General features: G+C 43.6%; 3 protein-coding genes across 3 annotated transcripts; 1 reads left to right on the forward strand and 2 right to left on the reverse strand.

The window, feature by feature from the left end:
* The first annotated feature begins 803 nt into the window (after window positions 1–803).
* zgc:136439 (uncharacterized protein LOC678627 homolog) lies at window positions 804–10816 on the forward strand. The gene is made up of 8 exons (XM_063005953.1): window positions 804–1118; window positions 6468–6557; window positions 6883–6962; window positions 7041–7156; window positions 8247–8344; window positions 9231–9299; window positions 10310–10368; window positions 10460–10816. The coding sequence occupies exons 1-8, from the start codon at window positions 924–926 to the stop codon at window positions 10578–10580; spliced, it is 828 nt and encodes a 275-aa protein (XP_062862023.1). The 5' UTR covers window positions 804–923; the 3' UTR covers window positions 10581–10816.
* Window positions 10817–11533: 717 nt separating this feature from the next.
* On the reverse strand, window positions 11534–14873 carry asnsd1 (asparagine synthetase domain containing 1). The gene is made up of 3 exons (XM_063005843.1): window positions 13505–14873; window positions 13222–13403; window positions 11534–12186 (listed from the first exon to the last, which is right to left on the reverse strand). The coding sequence occupies exons 1-3, from the start codon at window positions 14870–14872 to the stop codon at window positions 11940–11942; spliced, it is 1797 nt and encodes a 598-aa protein (XP_062861913.1). The 5' UTR covers window position 14873; the 3' UTR covers window positions 11534–11939.
* A 31-nt stretch (window positions 14874–14904) lies between these two features.
* Window positions 14905–17764, reverse strand: LOC134324161 (ASNSD1 upstream open reading frame protein-like). The gene is made up of 4 exons (XM_063005844.1): window positions 17605–17764; window positions 17469–17522; window positions 15095–15170; window positions 14905–14984 (listed from the first exon to the last, which is right to left on the reverse strand). Exons 1-4 carry the CDS (start codon window positions 17677–17679, stop codon window positions 14944–14946), a joined length of 246 nt encoding a protein of 81 aa, XP_062861914.1. The 5' UTR covers window positions 17680–17764; the 3' UTR covers window positions 14905–14943.
* Window positions 17765–23143: the final 5379 nt, after the last annotated feature.

The raw sequence follows: 23143 nt of genomic DNA on the forward strand, positions 1-23143 counted from the left end.
TCACTGTCACTGCTGGACTGAGAATAGTCCACCAACCAATCGTCTCTGACTTTACATCTACAAGGTGGACCAACTAAGTAGGAGTGTCTAATAGAGTGGACAGTGAGTGGACACGGTATTTAAAAACTTCATTCATACCAGCACAACATACACTAACACAGCACCACCATGTCAGTGTCACTGCAGTGCTGAGAATCATCCACCACCTAAATAATACCTGCTCTGTGGTGGTCCTGTGGGGGTCCTGACCATTCAAGAACAGCATGAAAGGGGGCAACAAAACATGTAGAGAAACAGATGGACTATATATATAATATTTCCTGAGTTGAGCACACTGATAATAATATGGTTGTACTGGTACAATAATAATAAAGGTATTCGTATAAAGTTTCCCTCTTTCATCAGAATTCACCACAATTCATAGAAACGACTTCTTCAGTCCTGAGTCACTTATTTTTTAATTTTATGTTCCGTCTAAGTTGAAGTAATTGTCGTCACGTGTTTAATGAAAACAATGTTATGTAGGAACAGCAATTAAATAAAAGAGGACAATCATTGTGAACATGTCGCCTCCTAGAAACTAATCTGGGCGAGTTTGTGTTCGAGTAGTGAGTAGCACACAAGGCATGTCATTCTGTTACAGCCTATGGCTGCGTCTCAAACCACACTCTATACTACTAGGTAGTCTGCCTATATAGTACACTCTTTAATAGCAGCACCGCGGTTTGACGGTTTATTCAGCACGGTGTGATTTGGGACGCTGCTAATGACGTATGCGGTACGTCACTACGCAGGTACAGGACAACATTCAAGTGCGTTCAGTTCACAACTGTAAATATAACAGCTGTACAGATGTGGAGCGGTTTATTACCTTAATGTGAGAGGAGACTGATGATCTTTAACGAAGATTTTACACCTGATTAATGATGAAAGCGATTATTTTGGCTGCGGGATATGGGACGAGGCTACAGAAGGACTTAGAGAAGGACACCAGTGGGAAGTATAAACATCTAAATGGTGTTTCTAAAGCTCTGCTGCCAGTGGGGAACTGTGCCCTCATTTCTCACTGGATCAAAGCTCTCAACACATCTGCATCTGTGCATGAAGTTTATGTGATTGTAAGTTCTCACGATTCTGACTATAGTTTCATTTGGAACGCTTGTTTACTATGGAACACTAGTGTACACTATGGTAAACTGGTTAATCATGGAACACTAGTGTACACTATGGTAAACTGGTTAATCATGGAACACTAGTGTACACTATGGTAAACTGGTTAATCATGGAACACTAGTGTACACTATGGTAAACTGGTTAATCATGGAACACTAGTGTACACTATGGTAAACTGGTTAATCATGGAACACTAGTGTACACTATGGTAAACTGGTTAATCATGGAACACTAGTGTACACTATGGTAAACTGGTTAATCATGGAACACTAGTGTACACTATGGTAAACTGGTTAATCATGGAACACTAGTGTACACTATGGTAAACTGGTTAATCATGAAACACTAGTGTACACTATGGTAAACTGGTTACCTATGGAACACTAGTGTACACTATGGTAAACTGGTTACCTATGGAACACTAGTGTACTTTATGGTAAACTGGTTAATCATGGAACACTAGTGTACTTTATGGTAAACTGGTTAATCATGGAACACTAGTGTACACTATGGTAAACTGGTTAATCATGGAACACTAGTGTACTTTATGGTAAACTGGTTAATCATGGAACACTAGTGTACTTTATGGTAAACTGGTTAATCATGGAACACTAGTGTACACTATGGTAAACTGGTTAATCATGGAACACTAGTGTACTTTATGGTAAACTGGTTAATCATGGAACACTAGTGTACTTTATGGTAAACTGGTTAATCATGGAACACTAGTGTACACTATGGTAAACTGGTTAATCATGGAACACTAGTGTACACTATGGTAAACTGGTTAATCATGGAACACTAGTGTACACTATGGTAAACTGGTTACCTATGGAACACTAGTGTACACTATGGTAAACTGGTTAATCATGGAACACTAGTGTACACTATGGTAAACTGGTTACCTATGGAACACTAGTGTACACTATGGTAAACTGGTTACCTATGGAACACTAGTGTACTTTATGGTAAACTGGTTAATCATGGAACACTAGTGTACACTATGGTAAACTGGTTAATCATGGAACACTAGTGTACACTATGGTAAACTGGTTAATCATGGAACACTAGTGTACACTATGGTAAACTGGTTACCTATGGAACACTAGTGTACTTTATGGTAAACTGGTTAATCATGAAACACTAGTGTACACTATGGTAAACTGGTTACCTATGGAACACTAGTGTACTTTATGGTAAACTGGTTAATCATGGAACACTAGTGTACTTTATGGTAAACTGGTTAATCATGGAACACTAGTGTACACTATGGTAAACTGGTTAATCATGGAACACTAGTGTACTTTATGGTAAACTGGTTAATCATGGAACACTAGTGTACTTTATGGTAAACTGGTTAATCATGGAACACTAGTGTACACTATGGTAAACTGGTTAATCATGGAACACTAGTGTACACTATGGTAAACTGGTTAATCATGGAACACTAGTGTACACTATGGTAAACTGGTTACCTATGGAACACTAGTGTACACTATGGTAAACTGGTTACCTATGGAACACTAGTGTACACTATGGTAAACTGGTTAATCATGGAACACTAGTGTACTTTATGGTAAACTGGTTAATCATGGAACACTAGTGTACTTTATGGTAAACTGGTTAATCATGGAACACTAGTGTACTTTATGGTAAACTGGTTAATCATGGAACACTAGTGTACACTATGGTAAACTGGTTAATCATGGAACACTAGTGTACACTATGGTAAACTGGTTAATCATGGAACACTAGTGTACACTATGGTAAACTGGTTAATCATGGAACACTAGTGTACTTTATGGTAAACTGGTTAATCATGGAACACTAGTGTACTTTATGGTAAACTGGTTAATCATGGAACACTAGTGTACACTATGGTAAACTGGTTAATCATGGAACACTAGTGTACACTATGGTAAACTGGTTAATCATGGAACACTAGTGTACTTTATGGTAAACTGGTTAATCATGGAACACTAGTGTACTTTATGGTAAACTGGTTAATCATGGAACACTAGTGTACTTTACGGTACACTGGTTAATTATGGAACACTAGTGTACTTTACGGTACACTGGTTAATTATGGAACACTAGTGTACACTATGGTTAACTGGTTACCTATGGAACACTAGTGTACACTATGGTACACTGGTTAACTATGGAACACAGTGTACAATCTGGTTTATTATGGAACACAGTGTATGGTGCACTGGGTACCTATGGTACATTGGTTACACAAGAGCTTAGGTCCATGAAGGCAAGAGGTCGTCAGTTGGAGCGACTTAGTAAAAAAACTAACTTGACAGTTCATGCAGTTGCTTACAAAGATCATATCCTGCAGTACAGAAATGCTCTAACTAAGGCAAAGGCTGACTTTCGCTCGTCTACCATTACCAAATGTCAGGGGAACCCAAGAGCTCTTTTTGCCACTATTAATAAACTACTGCAGCCTGCTAGTAGTTTTCCATTAACCCCTTCATCAACCCTCTGTACTGAGTTCCTGGCATTCTTCCAAAGGAAGATTGACAACATTTACTCTGAGCTCGAGGCTACTATCTGCTCTACTTCTCTTACATTAGCCGGTCCTCCGGCTATTAACTGCTTGTCCACATTCAACACTATAAATGAAGATACAATTAGTAGAATTATTAAGGGCTCCAAATCTACTACTTGCATTCTTGATCCCTTGCCTACACCCTTGGTAAAAGCATGCTTTGCATCACTTTGTCCACTTATCACCAACATTATCAATTCTTCCCTCAGCTCTGGTGTTGTGCCTCCCAGCTTAAAACTGGCCGCTATAACTCCAGTCCTAAAGAAGCCAGGTCTCGCCCCGGACGATCTTAACAGCTACCGGCCCATATCTAATCTCCCTTTCCTTAGTAAGATTCTTGAACGTGTAGTCTCTGCTCAACTTAAAGAACACCTAGCTTCCAATAACCTTTTTGAGCAATTTCAGTCAGGTTTTAGGGAAAGTCATAGTACGGAAACGGCACTGACAAGGGTCATGAACGACTTACTTATGGCAGTTGACTCTGGTCTAGTGAACGTACTCATTCTCCTTGATCTTACTGCTGCTTTCGACACAGTCTGCCATGATACTCTGCTGCATAGGTTGGAGACCTGGACTGGTATAACGGATATGGCAATAGCATAGGCAACAGTTTGTCTCGATAGGTGGTTTTAGGTCTGATTTCCTCTCTCTCTCTTCTGGTGTCCCCCAGGGCTCGGTTCTTGGCCCCCTTCTTTTTATCATTTATCTACTCCCACTTGGTGACATCATTCGACGGCATGGCCTACAGTTTCACTGCTATGCAGATGACACTCAGATTTACATCTGCACTAAGCCCTCTGACTCTCTGCCTCCTGACTCGCTGGTTAGTTGTCTGGCCGATATCAACAGTTGGATGACCAAAAATTTTCTTAAACTAAACAGCAGTAAATCTGAAGCCATTCTCATTGCTTCTCCTTCTGTTCTGAAGAAAATTGCTCCCCCCATGCTATCTATCCCAGGTTTTATCACATCCTCAGTGACTCAGGTTCGCAACCTTGGTGTGATTCTGGACTCTACACTTTCCCTGGAGGCTCATATCAGTAACATCACAAAAATAGCTTTTTATCACCTAAAGAACATTGCCAGGTTGCGTCCTTCTCTCACTGACCCTGTGGCTGAAACCCTTATTCATGCATTCATTACCTCTCGACTGGATTACTGCAACTCTGTGCTGGTTGGGCTTCCTTCCAGCAGCCTAAAAAAACTCCAGTATGTCCAGAACTCAGCAGCTAGACTTCTTACTCACATTAAACCCTGGGAACACATAACCCCCATACTGCAAAATCTTCACTGGCTCCCTGTTCAATACCGAGTACAATATAAAATTCTACTCTTGGTTTATGAATCTCTACACGGTCTGGCCCCCAGTTATCTTTCTGCCTTGCTCACGCCATACTGTCCTGCACGTTCACTCCGGTCTGCTGATGCCCATTTACTGTCTGTTCCATTAACCAGACTTCGCTCATTTGGTGAAAGAGCGTTTAGTGTGGCAGGTCCTAAATTATGGAACTCTTTGCCACTTTCCCTGCGCATAAGCTCATCACTATCTGTTTTTAAGAAGCACTTGAAAACTTATCTTTTTAGGACTGCGTTCCATAGTTTATAATTTTTATCTTAACCCCGGTGCTCTTTTTATTCCTGGTCTCTTAATCTTTTTTTTCTATTTTATTTTAAAGTTCTTATTTTATTTTATTTCCTTTTACACTTGATTCTCTGGCCTGTTGTGCTGTTCTGTGTTCCCTGTATTAATCTGTTATAATGTACTTTATTGGCTGTCATTTGTTTTGTTTTTGATCATATTTGTATTGTACAGTGTCCTTGGGTGACCTGAAAGGCGCTTATAAATAAAATTATATTATTATTATTATTAAGTATGGAACACAGTGTACACCCTGATTAACTATGGAACACTAGTGTACACCCTGATTAACTATGGAACACTAGTGTACACCCTTATTAACTATGGAACACTAGTGTACACCCTGATTAACTATGGAACACAGTGTACAATCTGGTTTATTGTGGAACACTAGTGCACACTATGGTACACCCTGGTTACCTATGGTACATTGGTTACCTATGGAACACTGGTTAACTCTGGAACACAGTGTACACTGTGGTTACTTATGGAACACTAGTGTACACTATGGTACATTGGTTACCTATGGAACACTAGTGTACACTATGGTACACTGGTTACCTATGGAACACTAGTGTACACTATGGTACATTGGTTACCTATGGAACACTAGTGTACACTATGGTACATTGGTTACCTATGGAACACTAGTGTACACTATGGTACCCTGGTTACCTATGGAACACTAGTGTACACTATGGTACACCCTGGTTACCTATGGAACACTAGTGTACACTATGGTACACCCTGGTTACCTATGGAACACTAGTGTACACTATGGTACACCCTGGTTACCTATGGAACACTAGTGTACACCCTGTTTTAGTTTGGAACACTCGTTTACTGTGGGCAGTGGTAGCTCAGTGGTGACGGTACTGGACTAGAAATCAGAAGCTTGCTGGTTCAAGCCTTACCACTGCCAAGCTGCCATTTCTGGGCCCCTTAGCAGGGCCCTTAACCATTATTTGTAAGTCACATTAGATAATGCCTCCTAAATGCCGTAAATGTGGTTCACTATGGTTTACTATGGTACACTGGTATGATACTCTCTGGCACATTCTGGTTTGATGGTTAACTGGACTGACTTTTTCTCGACAGACCAATGCAGTTTACTATGAAGCGTTCCAGCGCTGGGCCCAGAAGTTCCCCAACGTTCGAGTTCTCAGTGATGGGACGAGAACTAATGAGGTACGGTCAGTTCTGATCTCCTAATCAGCCTCATTTCAAGGTGCTCGGGTGGCACAGCGGTTAAGTGCGTTGGTCCACTACTGCAGAGATCCAGGGTTCAGATCTTGCCAGTGCTGCTTGGTGGACCAGATCCACTGTGGCGAAAATATCCCAGTCGTTGTATGATTGTATGAGTATTGGGGATGGACCAATGTCCTGACCTGTCACTTAAATATATATTTTTTTATATTTCATTTTTATGTTTTTCCAACCGAGTGCCCTAAAATACCTCATCATTTGTCTGGGTTTTTTGATTGAATAATTAGTAAATCGATCGCATCCGCAGGGACGACTTGGTGCGGTCGCTTGTCTTCAGCTGACCGTCAAGCACTTTGCAGTGGACGATGATGTCATAGTGATCGGAGGGTACGTCTTTTAGAGTGCCTTCTTAAACTCGGAGGGTTCCGTACCGTCGTTTGAACTGACGTCTCTGTTCTTCTACAGCGACACTCTGTTCGGAGAGGACTTCAGTCTCCGGGCGTTTACAGAGCACTTCGCTGAGCTGCAGAAGACGGAGCCGGACAGCAATCTGGTCCTGTCGTATCAGTGCAGGGATGAAGGTGAGAAGGATTATGATAATATTATATCATACAAATTTTATGCTCGTCCACAAAAATCCCATAATTACTGAAACAAAGTCTATAAATAGCTATAGTGAGAAAACACGTTATTGATAAATGGATGAATATGTAGGAAGTTCCACCCACTGGCCAGCTATTGACAACCCATTTCGGATTGGGGCTGTAAGCAGGGCTGGCTGTAAGATAATAAAGGATTAATATGAGTTTGTAACTGGATTATTGGGCTCTCGTGAGGTAATGGGTTCATATCCCAACATTGGAAATATGTGACCCTAGTTTACAGTATAATATAGAAGATACTAGCAAAACTACGGGTTTGTGCTCACACAGTTGCGATGCTTGACTGGACTTGGGTCTGTCCAAAAACCCAGCGCTCTCTCTACACATACGCATTTAATATCACCCTACACACCCGAGAAGAGGGCGTGTCTAAATTCTCAGCTCCCTTAAAAAGCTCCTACTGAGGCTTCTTTCACAAAAAACGACAAACATGGTGGATAAATTAGTGCAGAGCAACTAACAGAGTTCTCTTCAAGTGTAAATAAACTCTCGTCGATGTTTAATCTGTATAAAGGTGTAATTATACGAGTGTCGTTTATTTGTAAATTGGGGCGTCAGGGACAGTTTGAGCGTTTTCGGGACACGGAGGGAGACGTTAGCCGGCGTGCTAGAGTCGGTTTGAACGTCCTGATGCTAACTGTGTTAGCTTAGTAAGCTAAAACTGCGGTGATGTAAAAGTAGAGCGTCTAAATAATCTGATTATGAGCTCCATGTCTTACTAGAATCCTCTCTACTGAGGAGCTGATCAGGTAGGTAGTAGAGGAGCAGGGTGGGTCACTAGGTTTTCAGACAGACTGTGGCATCCTCTTCTGTGACCACTGGAGATCTTTGGGCTGATTTTTGACAAAAATGGACCACTTTTTACCTACCTGAAAGCACTTGTTGCACCTGAAATTTGTCCCCGTCAAACCCTATCAAAAGTCTACAGAAAGAACGCATCAGGGCTTTTCTCTGTACTGGCAACCTCCAGATAGTCTCCAGATTAATATGTGATCTTTTTCTTTTGTAGAAACATCAAAGTACGGCATTCTGGAGGTGGACGCAGATCTTCGGGTGACGCGTATGAAGGAAAAACCTCAGCCAACCGAGACACATGCACGCAACGCCGTACGTATCCATCACCGCCTGACGCGCACTTCTGTCTTACAATACAGTCTACACTGATCAGCAAATACATTAAAACACTCACTCACTGTCCATTTTATCAGCTCCACTTACCATATAGAAGCACTTTGTAGTTCTACAATTACTGACTGTAGTCCATCTGTTTCTCTACATGCTTTGTTACCCCCTTTCATGCTGTTCTTCAATGGTCAGGACCCCCACAGGACCACCACAGAGCAGGTATTATTTAGGTGGTGGATGATTCTCAGCTCTGCAGTGACACTGACATGGTGGTGGTGTGTTAGTGTGTGTTGTGCTGGTATGAGTGGATCAGAGCTGCTACCTCACCGTCACTGCTGGACGTCCACCAACCAAAAATATCCAGCCGACAGCGCCCCGTGGGCGGCGTCCTGTGACCACCGATGAAGGTCTAGAAGATGAGCGACTCAAACAGCAGCAATAGATGAGCGATCGTCTCTGACTTTACATCTACAAGGTGGACCGACTAGGTAGGAGTGTCTAATAGAGTGGACAGTCAGTGGACACGGGGTTTAAAAACTCCAGCATCGCTGCTGTGTCTGATCCACTCATACCAGCACAACACACACTAGCACACCACCACCATGTCAGTGTCACTGCAGTGCTGAGAATCATCCAGCACCTAAATAATACCTGCTCTGTGGGGGTCCTGTGGTGGTCCTGACCATTAAAAAACAGGGTGAAGAGAAACAGATGGACTACAGTCAGTAATTGTATAACTACAAAGTGCTTCTATATGATAAAATATGACAGCGAGTGTAGAAACAAGGAGGTGGTTTTAATGTTATGGCTGATCGGTGTATAACGAAACCTGAACCTACATCATTTATTTCACCGTGTCTCTTTGTAGTGTCCGTGTTTCTACTTGTATTCGAGAGCGACGCTTCCCCTCTTGGAGACCTTCCTACGTGAAAATGAGGTAACTGAATTTGGAATACTGGCTTGTGTCCGAACGGGTTTTCAAATGGAATCTAGAATTATTCTCATGGTCATATCTAAATGATTTAATTAAAGCCCAAAGTAACCTAACCTGCAGGACTTAATGTGGGTCAGTAGCTCTTTTTCTGTTCTGGACGTCTCGTACACTCGCTCAGGGGTTGTCGTCTTCCTCCTTGATTCTCAGCAGTTTTCTGATGCACTTGTTCTCAAAAGCCTGAATTTTTCTTCTACTTCTGCAGTGTCCAGGCTACATGTGGCTATTGGACTGACCAATGCTTTCAAAAAAAGCGATAGCCAGTTTTCACTCACGATATTTTGCCATTATTGGGGCGCTCGGGTGGCACAACTGGACGTTTAATGTTTGCTGTGGGTCGGCAGCTTTTCCATTCACATTTTGCTCAGTTCTGCTACTTGTAGCCTATTGGTTAAGGTACAGTACTAGTAATCAGTAGGTTGCTGGTTCAAACCCTTGAGCAAGGCCCTTCAACCTAAATTGCTTAGACCATACACTGTAAGACACTTTGAATAAAAGCGTCTGCTAAATGCAGAAAACGTGAACGTACCGGCCGACTGGGCGCCCCCTAGCGGGCACGATCGGCGGTGCGGACAGTGCAGCAGACAAAATTGGGAAAAGACGGGACTAAAAAGTAGGCGGGGTCTTCGAGGCAGCGTAAGGACCCGGGTTAGTAGCCCGAGGCGCCTGATCGGCACGCGCCGATCCACCGAAGTACAGACGAATAAGAAGGGGTCGGTGGAGCGCACACGCGTCCGAGGAAGGGCGTGTCAGGAGAGTATACCCTCCCTCCTCGTACACCGTCGGGGTCTCCAGCAGAGGAAGAGGAACTGGCTACGACTAAACTGCGAGAAAAAGGGGGGGGGGAGTAATTTTGGTAAAGATGAGCCGTATTGCTGTGAGAATCTAATCCCATCCATGTCAGGATTTTGTGATTTACATTTTTAAATTGCAATCATCATTTCTCTTCACACCAGATGAGGCCAATTGAAGAGAAAGACGCACCAGGAACCTTCCTGTCATGGCTCATATTACGGTAATTCACATGCTTGTCAAATTTCTGCTCCCTAAATAGTAAATACCTTTTTTATTTTACTAAGGATTCATGGATCTGTGTTTGTTTACAGGAGACCCGTACACATCCAGAGGATATCGGGACGTTTCGATGTGGGAAATCTTCCTTCTTATGTAGAATGCGACCGATACTTCCAAGAGCAGCTTCAACATCCAGAGCTTTATTTAATATAGCTGGATCTGGATTTTTTATAAGAAATGTTATTTTAAACTGCCAGGAAATGAACTGATCACGGATTTACTCCCGTTTCACACAGGATGTGAAAATCCAGGCCTAAGATAATCAGCGTACGTCTTTAAACGAGCCTTGAATGTGCAGTGGTGTTGGAATTTCTATTTATCAGCAATGTGTTAACAATCTTTTATGATTTTATAATATTTAATTAATAAAGCATTTGATTCAAATCAAACCAGAATGATATTCTTTTTTTGGGGGGAGGGAGGTTCCCCTTTGTTTTTGCACCCAGTTCTGTTGTGCTAGATGGAATTTCTCTCTTTCTTGGCACTGATGCCCCCTTCACCCCTGACCGACGAAATCCGAGCCCGGGCCGGAGAGACACGCAGTACCCTGGTGCAGGCACCTCGATCGGTCAGCAGAGGCCGCAACTGCCCCAGCAGTGACTGAACCCTGTTCAGCCGTAGTCACGTCCCCTACAGACACACACATCTCTGCACCGGTGACCCAGACTGTTTTAACCGCTCAGGTGGCGCAGCGGTAGAAACACACGCTGGAACCGGAGCTGGGATCTGGAATACATCGTATCGAGTCTCGGCTCTGCCTGCCGGCTAAGGCTGAGCGGCCACATGAACAACGATTGGACTGTTGTTCAGATATGGGCGGGACTAAGCCGGATGGGGTCTCTCTCTCATGACTGGTGCAATTACGACCTCTGCTGGCTGATTGGTGGCACCTGCACAGAGATGAGAAAAGAGTGCTGTCAGGGTGTGTGTCTCTCCGTACACAACGCTGAGGGGTGTGGGTTAGCTTCATTCTCCTCAATCATAGCGGGGATCGGCATCGGTGGAGAGGAAACATGATGCAATCGGGCAATTGGATGTGCTAAAAAGGGAGAAAATGCATAAAGGAAATATATTTTTAAAAATGTTAATGCAGCATCACAACATCATCAGTGTCTGAAAAACACATTTTATTTATTTAATTCATGGCATTACATTTCATAAAAGGAATATGAACGAGAATAAGGATGAACAACGCTAAGAAGAGCAGTAAGAACACAGTACACGTTACGTGATGAAGTATAAATAATACGAGGGATCTTCGAAAAGTTTCCTCACTTGTGTATTGTGGTTATAAGCGGTGAGAGGAGGAGGAATCGCTCGTGTCTGAGAGACTAAGAGACGCTTAAAGTCCGGATTTAGCTCCGTCTGATTGGTACGACGCTGGAAAAATGCATTGGAAGGCGACGATGTAGAAAAGTGATGGAGTTTGTTTTTGAAATTCTTAATAAATAGTTTTTTAAAAAGTGAGGAAACTTTTCGAAGATCCCTCGTTTATAAAAAATCTCTGCAGCTTTAACTCTCGAGCAGTCTGCTGCATTTCTCCGAAGCCTTCTCGCGGCTGTTCTCCAGTTTGGCGATCCGAGAGCCGAACTGCATGGCTCTCTTGGGGAGCAGGGCAGAAGGTCCGAGTCCCAGTTCTACAGCCGCCAGCCTCAACAGGAGCTTCTCTCCGACTCCTCTGGGCAGAGAGAGATCTGCCTTCTCCCAAACCGGCAGCTGGTTCAGGAAACTCACCACGCCCTCGTCCAGGTACGGAAACCTGAGGGAAACGGTAGCGCATTGTAAACTTAATGGACACTCCACTTCTTCTTTACACTGAGGTTCTGGAACCTTTGAGGAACTAAAATGGACTCGAACACTAAATATACACTGATCAGCCATAACCTCCTTGTTTCTACACTCACTGTCCATGTTATCAGCTCCACTTACCATATAGAAGCACTTTGTAGTTCTACAATTACTGACTGTAGTCCATCTGTTTCTCTGCATGCTTTGTTACCCCCTTTTCACCCTGTTCTTCAATGGTCAGGACCCCCACAGGACCACCACAGAGCAGGTATTATTTAGGTGGTGGATGATTCTCAGCACTGCAGTGACACTGACATGGTGGTGGTGTGTTAGTGTGTGTTGTGCTGGTATGAGTGGATCAGAGCTGCTACCTCACTGTCACTGCTGGACTGAGAATAGTCCACCAGCCAAAAACATCCAGCCAACAGCGCCCCGTGGGCAGCGTCCTGTGACCACCGATGAAGGTCTAGAAGATGAGCGACTCAAACAGCAGCAATAGATGAGCGATCGTCTCTGACTTTACATCTACAAGGTGGACCGACTAGGTAGGAGTGTCTAATAGAGTGGACAGTGAGTGGACACAGTGTTTAAAAACTCCAGCAGCGCTGCTGTGTCTGATCCACTCATACCAGCACAACACACACTAACACACCACCACCATGTCAGTGTCACTGCAGTGCTGAGAATCATCCACCACCTAAATAATACCTGCTCTGTGGGGGTCCTGACCATTGAAGAACAGCGTGAAAGTGGGTAACAAAGCATGTAGAGAAACAGATGGACTACAGTCAGTAATTGTAGAACTACAAAGTGCTTCTATATGGTAAGTGGAGCTGATAACATGGACAGTGAGCGTAGAAACAAGGAGGTGGTTTTAATGTTATGGCTGATCAGTGTATATGCCACAGTACCAGATGTGGTTTAGTCAATATGGAAACTTAATCAAACAGACTTCATCGGTTAAATGTCTGTAACGTTTGTTTCGTTTTAAATTGAAATGATTTACCTCGCCTCTTTACCGTGATCTCCTATGATGCGATCGTCTCGGCCGAGGTTCCTGGAGGAGATCCGACCCAGCTCCATCGCCAGCTCGTCGGCCACGCCCTGCAGACCGGCGGTTTTAAAGCGCACGCGGTGTCTGGAGTAACCCGCCAGCTGCTCGTCCGCCCCGATGCCAGTCAGAACAACCTGCCAACAGACGAGAGAACAACCAGACAGGAAAATCATCCCGACCTGATTTCAATTTAACCAAAAGTGTTTCCGTATGCGGGCGCGATTAAAAAAAGTACCTTCGCTGTGGAACAATACGGCGTCTGTTCTGTACCGGCTGAGACGAAGCCAGTTCCTCGGGCCGCGAACCACACCGCACACCCGATGCTGTCGTCCAGAACCGTGTCTAGAGGGTGCACCAGGTGCCGCACGTGCCTGGCGCGCATTCCCTTTAGCTCGTCTTGAGTAACGTTGATCTCGACGAAGTTCCATCTCCGTGCAGGATTGAGATCCTTGAGCTCCTGCAGACCGGCCCGTCCGGTGATTCTGTCCGGTACGTCGAAGCGGTCCGTGCTAGAACCATCAGAGGTGTCGTTCTGGCCTTTCTTCTTGTTCCACTGAATTATTTTTGGTTCCTGAAGCTTAAACGCCACGTTCAGGAGGTCGATCGGTCGGTCTGCGGGGACGTGCAGATCTGCAAGGACGGCCAGAATCATGGAGTCGATTCCTCCGGAGAAAAGCACGGCAATCTGAGCCTCGTCTTCGGAGACGTCGGTTACGCAGGGTAGAGAGCGCACTCGCCTCCGTACGGCCTCGCTGAGCACGTCTACGAGACGGCGGACGGTTTCTCTTCTCTCTGAAGTTTGTAGGAGCGTTTTTAAAAAATCAAGTCCAGTTTGCGAAGGCGTCTCATGTTCGTCATCATTAATTGGCTGTTCTATTGTTGACGTGTTCATCGGGGGAATTGGAGACGTCAACGCGAGTCCACGATCGTTCAGTGTTACACACACGGACCTGTGCAGACCTTCCGGGACACAGTCGCTCGGCATTTCGGCTCCGCCCCGGACCCACGGATAGAGCTCGACCCGCAAACCCGTCCGCCGTGAGCAGGAGCCCAAATTCAGCCTGTACACGCCGACCGCCGGAACCTCCTGACAGCACGGCGTCCGCGAATCCGGCGAGGGGCAGGACGCCGAGGCGAGCGACAGAAATCTGGAGTCTGACCCCCAGCTCCAGAGCAGGCTTCTCCTCCCGAAGAAATCCCTCCCGAACCAGACGCACTGCTCGGCTTTCTGGTAATAAATCACAGCCCACGGACCCTGCACCCGAGACAGAAGCTCTAACACGGCTGATGGGCTTTCACACCCAGATAAGCAGCGGAGAAGTACTTCGGTATCGTTTTCATCCTCTCCGACAGACAGACCGCCGAAAACCTCGCCGTTCCAGAGGAGAAGATTCCCGGCGGCGTCCTGCAAAGGCTGGGGGGTCAAATCCCCCCTCATATGGAGGACGTGACCCGAGAAAAGGCAGCGGTAATCCGGATTGCAGGACGTTTCAATAATATCATGGCTTGTATCAGGGCCTCGGTTACGGAGTCTTTCGTAAACATGATTCGGAAGCGTGAACTCAGAACCAGTCAGATGTAGCACAAAGCAGATCCCACACATTGTTATTTATTATTATTATTATTATTATTTTTGCAGCAGCAGCAGAAGTCATGGCACCTTTTCTTGGTGCTCTATATATCTTGGTAATCTTTCTTCATTCTGTCCAGGTCCTCTGTGTTATATAAAGAACATTTTTAGCAACATTTAGCATCCTGCACACTACAACAAAACAAAACTTAACAGAACTAAAAGACAAACTTAAAATATAAGTGTTAGAATTACTTTTACAGGCGCTCAGGGTCTCCCCTTTATCAGCAAGGAAGAAAATGTTGCTGTTAGGCTGCTGAACGAAGACTTTCTGTGTGAGAAAAGACAATATATTTATATATATATATACACATTTATTTTTGTGCATTTCAGACTCCTACACTTCCTGTTTTATCAGGTAAAACGACCATATAGGTGCAATTTGTAGATATAAAGTCGCTGACTGAGGTCCGTTTGTCGCTACTCTGACTTTGATAGGAAAAGTGGAGCAAAGAACAACCACTGAATGTTCAGGTGGATTATTTACAGCACAGCAGTGACATGGTCGCTTAATGCTGACCTGGTTTTATGTTTCACACAGTCACCCAGTGCATACAACATGAGGCGTAATAAATTCCTTTGTACATTTAAGGCATTTAGCGGGTTAAGGGTCGTGCTTTTAATAATGTGTCACAACTGTGGATATCTAGCAGTGGTGGGGTTTGAACTGGCGACCTTCAGATTACTGTTCAGTTTATTTCTCGTTCGGCTGCTCCTGCATATAGGGGTCACCACAGCTGATCTGGTCCACATACCTCCACATACCAGACTGCCTATCCAGGCTTGGGACCTGCACTGAGAGCGCACTGACAAATGTGCCTACCAATGGCTCGGCAGTTCAGGCATTAGTCAATCATGTCCACGCAGACGTCCGACCGACCGATAGCACCGCCGAGATTCGAAACCCAGGATGTGCAGATCAACTACTGGAGATAAGAAGACACTAAAACCTGACACGCCCATGGATGTCAAGGTTCATGCTGAAAAACAAGACTATTCTCCAGTTTTAAATGGGAACAAGTGTTCCAGGTTTGGAACCTGTTTACTTTTGGTGAAAATGCAGCAAACGGGTCAAAATCGGAAATGGAACCCACTCCACATCCCTCAAAAAAGGGCTAACTGAGTATCAGAACCGCATACAGCTGGAGATAATCAAAGCATCCAATACACAGTTTTATTAAGAGGTTTCTTTTAAGAATTTATAGCTATTCTTTCTTGCAGGATGACACTAATTCTAATTTTAAAACGTCTTTATGCTGGACGTCAAGATAATAATAATAATAAATTTTATTTATAGGCGCCTTTTAGGACTCTCAAGGTCACCGTACATAAAATAATAAAATCAAAGCAAAAAACATATACAAACAACATAAAACAGCAATAAAAACAGGGAAGAAATTTTAAAAAATATATAAAGTCAAGGGAGCAGGCTAAAGACTGTATGCTGTCCTAAACAGGTGAGTTTTGAGGCGTAATGTCCAGAGAGTCAATATTACGAATGTCTGGTGGAAGGGAGTTCCAGAGACGAGGGACCGAGCGGCTAAAAGCTCTAGACCCCAAGGTAGTCAAACAGGCTGGAGATCTAAGATCTAAGGGTCCGGCTGGGTCTATTTATGTGAAGGAGCTCGGTGAGATATGGAGGAACAAGGTGATGGATAGCCTTAAAGGTGAGCAGTATAAGTTTATAGTCGATGCGAATTTTAACAGGGAGCCAGTGGAGCTGCACCAGATGCCCACGGTTTGTTTGCCCTGCTGCGGTTATATATGGTGTTTTATTAGTCTCACTCTAATGGTGATTGATTCTTTTTGACCATTTAATCTGGCACTGTTTTGCACTCCCACCACTCAGCCCATTTCAGTACACTTACTCCCTGATCAAGAAGGGCAAATTTGGCACGGGTACTTAGGCACAATACAAGTCACCTGGAAATGGAAACAACCACTAACCTTAGGATTAAAGAACACACAACACTGTAAGGGTACCGTGCAGTGGAAAAGGTGCAGTTATAGAATGTAGTAATTTTACAAGCACAATGTCTCATCCTGATATCTGATATACTTATTTTTAACTTCCGAACCAATTCCAAAAACAAAGCCCTCGCCGATACTGACACTTTAAACTTTAAAGACATCATGATGATGTGGATTTTCCTATATAAAGCTTTAAAATGCATAAAAGAACGTGTTCTTCCCTCTGTATCCCTCCACCACTTGTATCGGCGCCTTGACTAGACAATAGGAGTCGCTGTTGCAGAAGCAAAACTTCCATGTCTAAAACACACCCAACTGTGTCTGTTAAGCGCTCAACCAGGCCGGCAGCATCGTAGAAACCTGTGTTAGCAAACTGAACGCTTTGGTGTTTTGGTACTGGGTGTATGCCACCCAAGCAGGGGTGTGAGGTCACATTCCCAAGCTACAGTCGTGCTTCTAATGATGATTGGTACAGATCAGGGATGATACACTGTGTAAAGCAGCATATGGGTTACAGTCAGTACTTGACTACCAGGTTCACCTGTATAGTCAGTAAAATTGGAAGTTATGATAATTTAAGCAACAATGTGATTCATACCCTGTTTTTCTTCAGATTTGACAGCTCATCAACCACAACCTTCTGTTCCTTGATCTGCAAAGCAAATTAAAAGCATGTTATTATTGTTATTATTATTATTATTGTTATGATGATTCATACTTCGTACTTTTACTACCTTCTGATTCAGTTCCTCTTTAGCTGAACGCTCTTCTTCAGCAAGTTCTTCTGCAGCAGAGTTTCTGGTCGACATTTTACATCTATAACTATTAAATATATAGAATATTTAATCAAACATTGTGGGATTAGAACACGCTGAACACAGTCGGGCATGTGGGGTTTCTTTCTCTACCCGTATTGCGACAAGTCCCGCCTCCTGCGCTGCGATTGGCTCACTGAGGGCGGACTTTTATTCTGTATTTTTACATCTATAAAAGTTCAAGAGTACTTAAAAGTGTACTACATATTTTATAGTAAAGCGCTATCCAAGCCTGTATCGATATGTTTATTAATTTAGTAATAACATAATAATAAAATGATGTTTTATAGGTAGAAGTATTAGTAGTTGTTATTAATAATAATAACAACAACAATAATAATAATGTGATTGTTTACGCGAAATAGAATTGCACTCAGGTGGCACAGTAACCTTTTAGGTTGGTCGAATCTCAGCTGTGCTATCATTAAGGAGGGGGGGGGCATAGATAGACAGACAGACAGACAGACAGACAGAGACAGACAGACAGACAGATGATAGATAGATAGATAGATAGATAGATAGATAGATAGATAGACAGACAGACAGACAGACAGATAGATAGATAGACAGGCAGACAGGCAGACAGATAGATAAGGAAGTTATTAAGGGAAATTAATGTCATTTAATTTTGTGCCCTGACCTTTATTTTTTACAGCAGATATCCTCTACGTGTCCATATAAATAGGACGCATTCGACTACAGAGCATTATGCACGAATATCAGAAAGCGAATCGTAGATTTTTAAATGAATCACACATTCCTCTGCACCAGATCCCTTTATTATTATAATCTGTACAGACACTGACTGTAAGTGCAAAGTACATGAAACTGTACACCGTTCAGCCACGCGTACGTGACATATCAGTGTCAGCCTGTTAGTCTGCATTCTCATATTACAGTACTTGTGGCTCGGAGGGCAGCACTGTCACCTCACAGCAAGAAGGTCATGGGTTCGATTCCTAGGTGGGGCGGTCCGAGTCCTTTCTGTGTGGAGTTTGCATGTTCTCCCCGTGTCTGTGTGGGTTTCCTCCGGGAGCTCCGGTTTCCTCCCACAGCCCTAGACATGCAGTCAGGTTATTTAGAGATACTTAATTGCCCCCTATGTGTGAGTTTGTTTGCCCTATGATGGAAGGTACCCACCCTAAATCACATAACACGGTGGTAAACAGTCAGTGAAAGAATATATTATACTGTATATTATTATGCTGTATTACAGACAGCTTTTCTCCTGATGACGATAGAGCGTCAGCTAGCAAACTGGCCGGCACGGTGGCTCGGTGGATAGCACTGTCGCCTCACTTCAATTCTCAGGTGGAGCGGTCCTGGTCCCCTCTGTGTGGAGTTTGCATGTTCTCCCCGTGTCTGTGTAGGTTTCCCACAGTACAAAGACGTGCAAGTGAGGTGAATTGGAGATACTAAATTGTCCATGACTGTGTTTGAGATTAAACCTGAGCTGATGAATCTTGTGTAATGAGTAACGACCAAAGTGTGTAAAACATGACGTTAAAATCCTAATTAAACAAAAATCTACCAAATTAACCACTGGAACCTGTCATGAGTCGGTCACCGTTATAATTACAAACCAGAATTAGAAGCAGAAGTCAGGATTAGACCGCTGGATTAGATTTAATCGTTAAATGTAAGTGTTGTGATGAGAGTCATTCTCTCTTAAGCTGGAGCTGAGCGTTTTTGTTCGCCCCGCGTGTTAATGTTTGTACCGGCGTATTTCAGCGCCAGTTATTTTGCAATATTCAACATCTGCATTCATAACGGCTCAAACAATCATTTACTGATTCATGGTGTTTGTCTGTGCGGTGCGCTCGACCCCGCTCGGGCTGCTCTGTGCACTATAGTCCTGTTGATCTCGGTCCAGCTTTACGGGATTAGTGGTTGACCACACGGCCCGTGTTTGCTCTTGTGAAGCACCTTCTAACGTTACAAACACGCCGGTTTGTTTGGCTTCAGCCGAGCGTGCGGACGGCAGGTTTCTTTATTGACTCTACACACGCTGCTGGATTTCATCCATGTTTTAAAGGTTGACCAGATTTTTAAATCTAACGTGGTTCAGATAAAGACAGGATTGTTAATAACATCAGCCATTAGCAGATATTTACATTTACGTTCACATTTTCGGCATTTAGCAGACGCCTTTATTCAAAGCGACTTACATTACAGTATACAGTCTGAGCAATTGAGGGTTAAGGGCCCTGCTCAAGGGCCCAAGAGCAGCAACATGGCAGTGGTGGGGCTTGAACCGGCGACCTTTTGATTACTAGTCCAGTGCCCTAACCACTAGGCTACGGCTTGCCCCCATAAAGATAAAACCCTTACATTTAAAAACATCTACTTTTGGATGGCTTATCCTAATCATATTAATATTTACAAACTAAATTAAAGTAAACAAATAAAAAAAAAACCAGCATCTGATATTAGAATCTCTTCTACATTATATGTCCAAAAGTATTTGGACAGCTGACCATGATGGTATTAAAACAACTTTCAACTAGAACAGCAGCCGCTCTTCTAAGAAGCTTCTCACAAGATTTTAAGTACGTCTGTGTATGGGAATTTGTGCCCATTCAGTCATTCCGATTCATCCCAGAGCTGCTGATTGTGGCTGAGGTCAGGGCTCTGTGCAGGACGCTGGAGTTTCCCTAAACTTCCCTAAGACCTTCCCTAAACTCTTGCTGCAAAGTTGAAACCACGTAATGTCCTTTATATAACTCATTTATTACAACTGTTAGCAACTGTTGTGGTGGAAACACATTACAATGAAAATTAGAAAGGGTGTCCCAATACTTTTGTCCATATAGTGTATCTGACGCTCTTATGATATGGTAGGAATATTTACATTTACATTTACGGCATTTAGCAGACGCCTTTATCCAAAGACCTGTACAGTTACAGTAGGCAACTGATGATTAAGGGCCTTGCTCAAGGGCCCAACAGCAGCAACCTGGCAGTGGTGGAGCTTGAACCAGTGACCTTCTGATTACTAATCCAGTACCTTAACCACTAGGCTACAGCATAAGGATTTTCTTGTTTTAGGCCAAGTTTCCCTGGGCATTAGATCGTACGTGTGCACGGACATGATTGGCTGGTGGCCAAAACAGCAAGGCCATTGTGAGGTGCACTTGTCAGTGCGCTCTCAGTGCAGGTCCCAAGCCCGGATAGAAACAGGAGCGGTGCGCCAGGAAGGGAATCAGACGAAAAAACTGTTCCGAGTCTGGTATGGCAATGCCTAAATATGGGAGCAAATACGAGCATAAATAAAGAAAATATTTCACAAAAATAAAAGTCACACCCTCCACCACGATGCTGATGATAAATACTGGGAACACTGGGCACAAGGCTGGGCATCATGCATTCACATACAGATGCACACACTTATTCACACGTTTTCACTAATTCAGGGTGAATTCGACTAGCCAATCCACCTACCTGCATCATTTTGGAAAGTATTTGAGAAGCAAAGTTCCTGGAGGAACCTGTGAGGATTAAACCTAAGTCACTAAAGCTGTGCCGCCCCGACACTACATGTCGTACCACATATGTATTTGTGTTTAATGTCCGTAATACATATTATTGCTTAAATACAAGCTCAGGCAAGCTGCACCGTTCCCCAACCACGAGCGAATGAAACACGATCCACGTGGTCACATGATCACGCCGGCCACACACAGCCGAGCGGCTAAACTAAGGCGTCGTCCAGGAACAACAACACAGTCACTGGCCTGAGTAATTTGTTTTTATTTTGCACGTTTCAGCCGTGATAGCGGGTGTATTTTTAGTCGTAAAAGCGCCGAATGTGGTGGGATGATCCACCCTTTTTTATCTTAAACCACAGCCCGGGGTGTCAGTGTTTGTAAAGACAAATAAGAACGTTCATGACCGCCACAGACAATGAGCTACACCGGCACGGTCACTTCTTTTTGTTTGGCGGTGTTGCAAAAGCTAACTTCACTAAACCGTCCTAATAACCACGGCATAACAGCTCGTATTCTAACCTCATGCTGACATCATACTGACACGACGGGAGGAATTCTGGGTCGTAACTTCAATTCTGGATCATAAATTCTTAAGCTGTTACTGGTTTGTTTGGTATAGACTCCTGAAAAAAACTACATTAAATTATACATAGATTTATAGATGTGGATATCAATATTATTAATTCATTCATTGTCGTGGTGGGGGGGTCACATTTACATTTACATTTTCGGCATTTAGCAGACGCTTTTATCCAAAGCGACTTACAGTACTATGACAGTATACAGTCTAAGCAATCGAGGGTTAAGGGTCTTGCTCAAGGGCCCAACAGTAGCAACCTGGCAGTGGTGGGGCTTGAACTGGCAATCTTCTGATTATTGGTCCAGTACATTAACCACTAGGCTACAACTGAAAGGTCAGAAACACATCACCAGTTAACCTGACTGCACGTCTTTGTACTGTTGGAGGAAACCGGAGCTCCCGGAGGAAACCCACACGGACACGGGGAGAACATGCAAACTCCACACAGAAAGGACCCGGACTGCTCTACCTGGGAATCAAACCCAGGACCTTCTTGCTGTGAGGAGACAGTGCTACCCACCGAGCCACCGTGCCGCCCTTATATGATTCTAAACACTAAATATTAAAATATATAGTAAAATTATACTTAATGTAGAGGAACGTTGAGTAATCTGATGTGTGTTTCATTCCTGAGAAAACGTAACACTTATATTAATATTAATAATTTAAAATTAGTCTTTTAGACTGATCTGTTGGCCGATCTTTCTAATTAGACGCACTGTACGGTTTTCTGATATAAACTTCTTGTTTTATCATTTAGGACTTGGACCTCATTATTATGCCATCACGTCCAGTCCAACTCCAGACAACCACGTGTACAGTGTTTCTCCAGAACATCTTCATCTTCTCTTCAGTCTTCTTAACGGCTCCTCTAATTGAATCCATCCATCTTGCTGCTGACCGTCCTCTTCCTTTTTTTATCTTCCGCATTTCCAAGCATTCAATGAAAATATGTCCAAATATCAGAGCTTCAGTTTGGCTTTCTGGGCTTTGAGAGAGAGGGCGGCATGGTGGCTCACAGCAAGAAGGTCCTGGGTTCGTTCCCCAGGTGGGGTAGTCTGGGTCGTTTCTGTGTGGAGTTTGCATGTTCTCCCCGTGTCTGTGTGGGTTTCCTCAGGGAGCTCCGGTTTCCTCCCACAGTCTAATAACGTGCAAGTGAGGTGAACTAGAGATACTAAATAGTCTATGGCTGTGTTTAATATAAACCTGTGAACTGATGAATCTTGTGTAACGAGTAACTGAATTAGCGCCTATATACACACTAAAAATAATAATTAAGTTAATTGGTAAAACATGTTAATTAGATGAACCCTGACAAATCTTTTTTTAATGCATTTTCTCCCCTTTTTCCCCCTTTTAGAGCGTCCAATTGCCCAATTGCGTGATGCTT

The sequence above is a fragment of the Trichomycterus rosablanca genome, chromosome 12, assembly GCF_030014385.1.
Source record: "Trichomycterus rosablanca isolate fTriRos1 chromosome 12, fTriRos1.hap1, whole genome shotgun sequence".
NCBI classification, from domain to species: domain Eukaryota; kingdom Metazoa; phylum Chordata; class Actinopteri; order Siluriformes; family Trichomycteridae; genus Trichomycterus; species Trichomycterus rosablanca.

Coding starts and splice junctions, on each gene's coding strand:
- zgc:136439 (XM_063005953.1), top strand. CDS start 924: ATGATGAAAGCGATTATTTTGGCTGCGGGATATGGGACGAGGCTACAG. Junction 1,119..6,467: donor TGCATGAAGTTTATGTGATT/GTAAGTTCTCAC, acceptor TTTTCTCGACAG/ACCAATGCAGTTTACTATGA. Junction 8,345..9,230: donor AGACACATGCACGCAACGCC/GTACGTATCCAT, acceptor GTCTCTTTGTAG/TGTCCGTGTTTCTACTTGTA.
- LOC134324161 (XM_063005844.1), bottom strand. CDS start 17,679: ATGTCGACCAGAAACTCTGCTGCAGAAGAACTTGCTGAAGAAGAGCGT. Junction 17,523..17,604: donor AAGAGGAACTGAATCAGAAG/GTAGTAAAAGTA, acceptor TTTGCTTTGCAG/ATCAAGGAACAGAAGGTTGT. Junction 15,171..17,468: donor CAAATCTGAAGAAAAACAGG/GTATGAATCACA, acceptor TTTCTCACACAG/AAAGTCTTCGTTCAGCAGCC.
- asnsd1 (XM_063005843.1), bottom strand. CDS start 14,872: ATGTGTGGGATCTGCTTTGTGCTACATCTGACTGGTTCTGAGTTCACG. Junction 13,404..13,504: donor CGTATTGTTCCACAGCGAAG/GTACTTTTTTTA, acceptor GTCTGTTGGCAG/GTTGTTCTGACTGGCATCGG. Junction 12,187..13,221: donor GATCACGGTAAAGAGGCGAG/GTAAATCATTTC, acceptor CGTTTCCCTCAG/GTTTCCGTACCTGGACGAGG.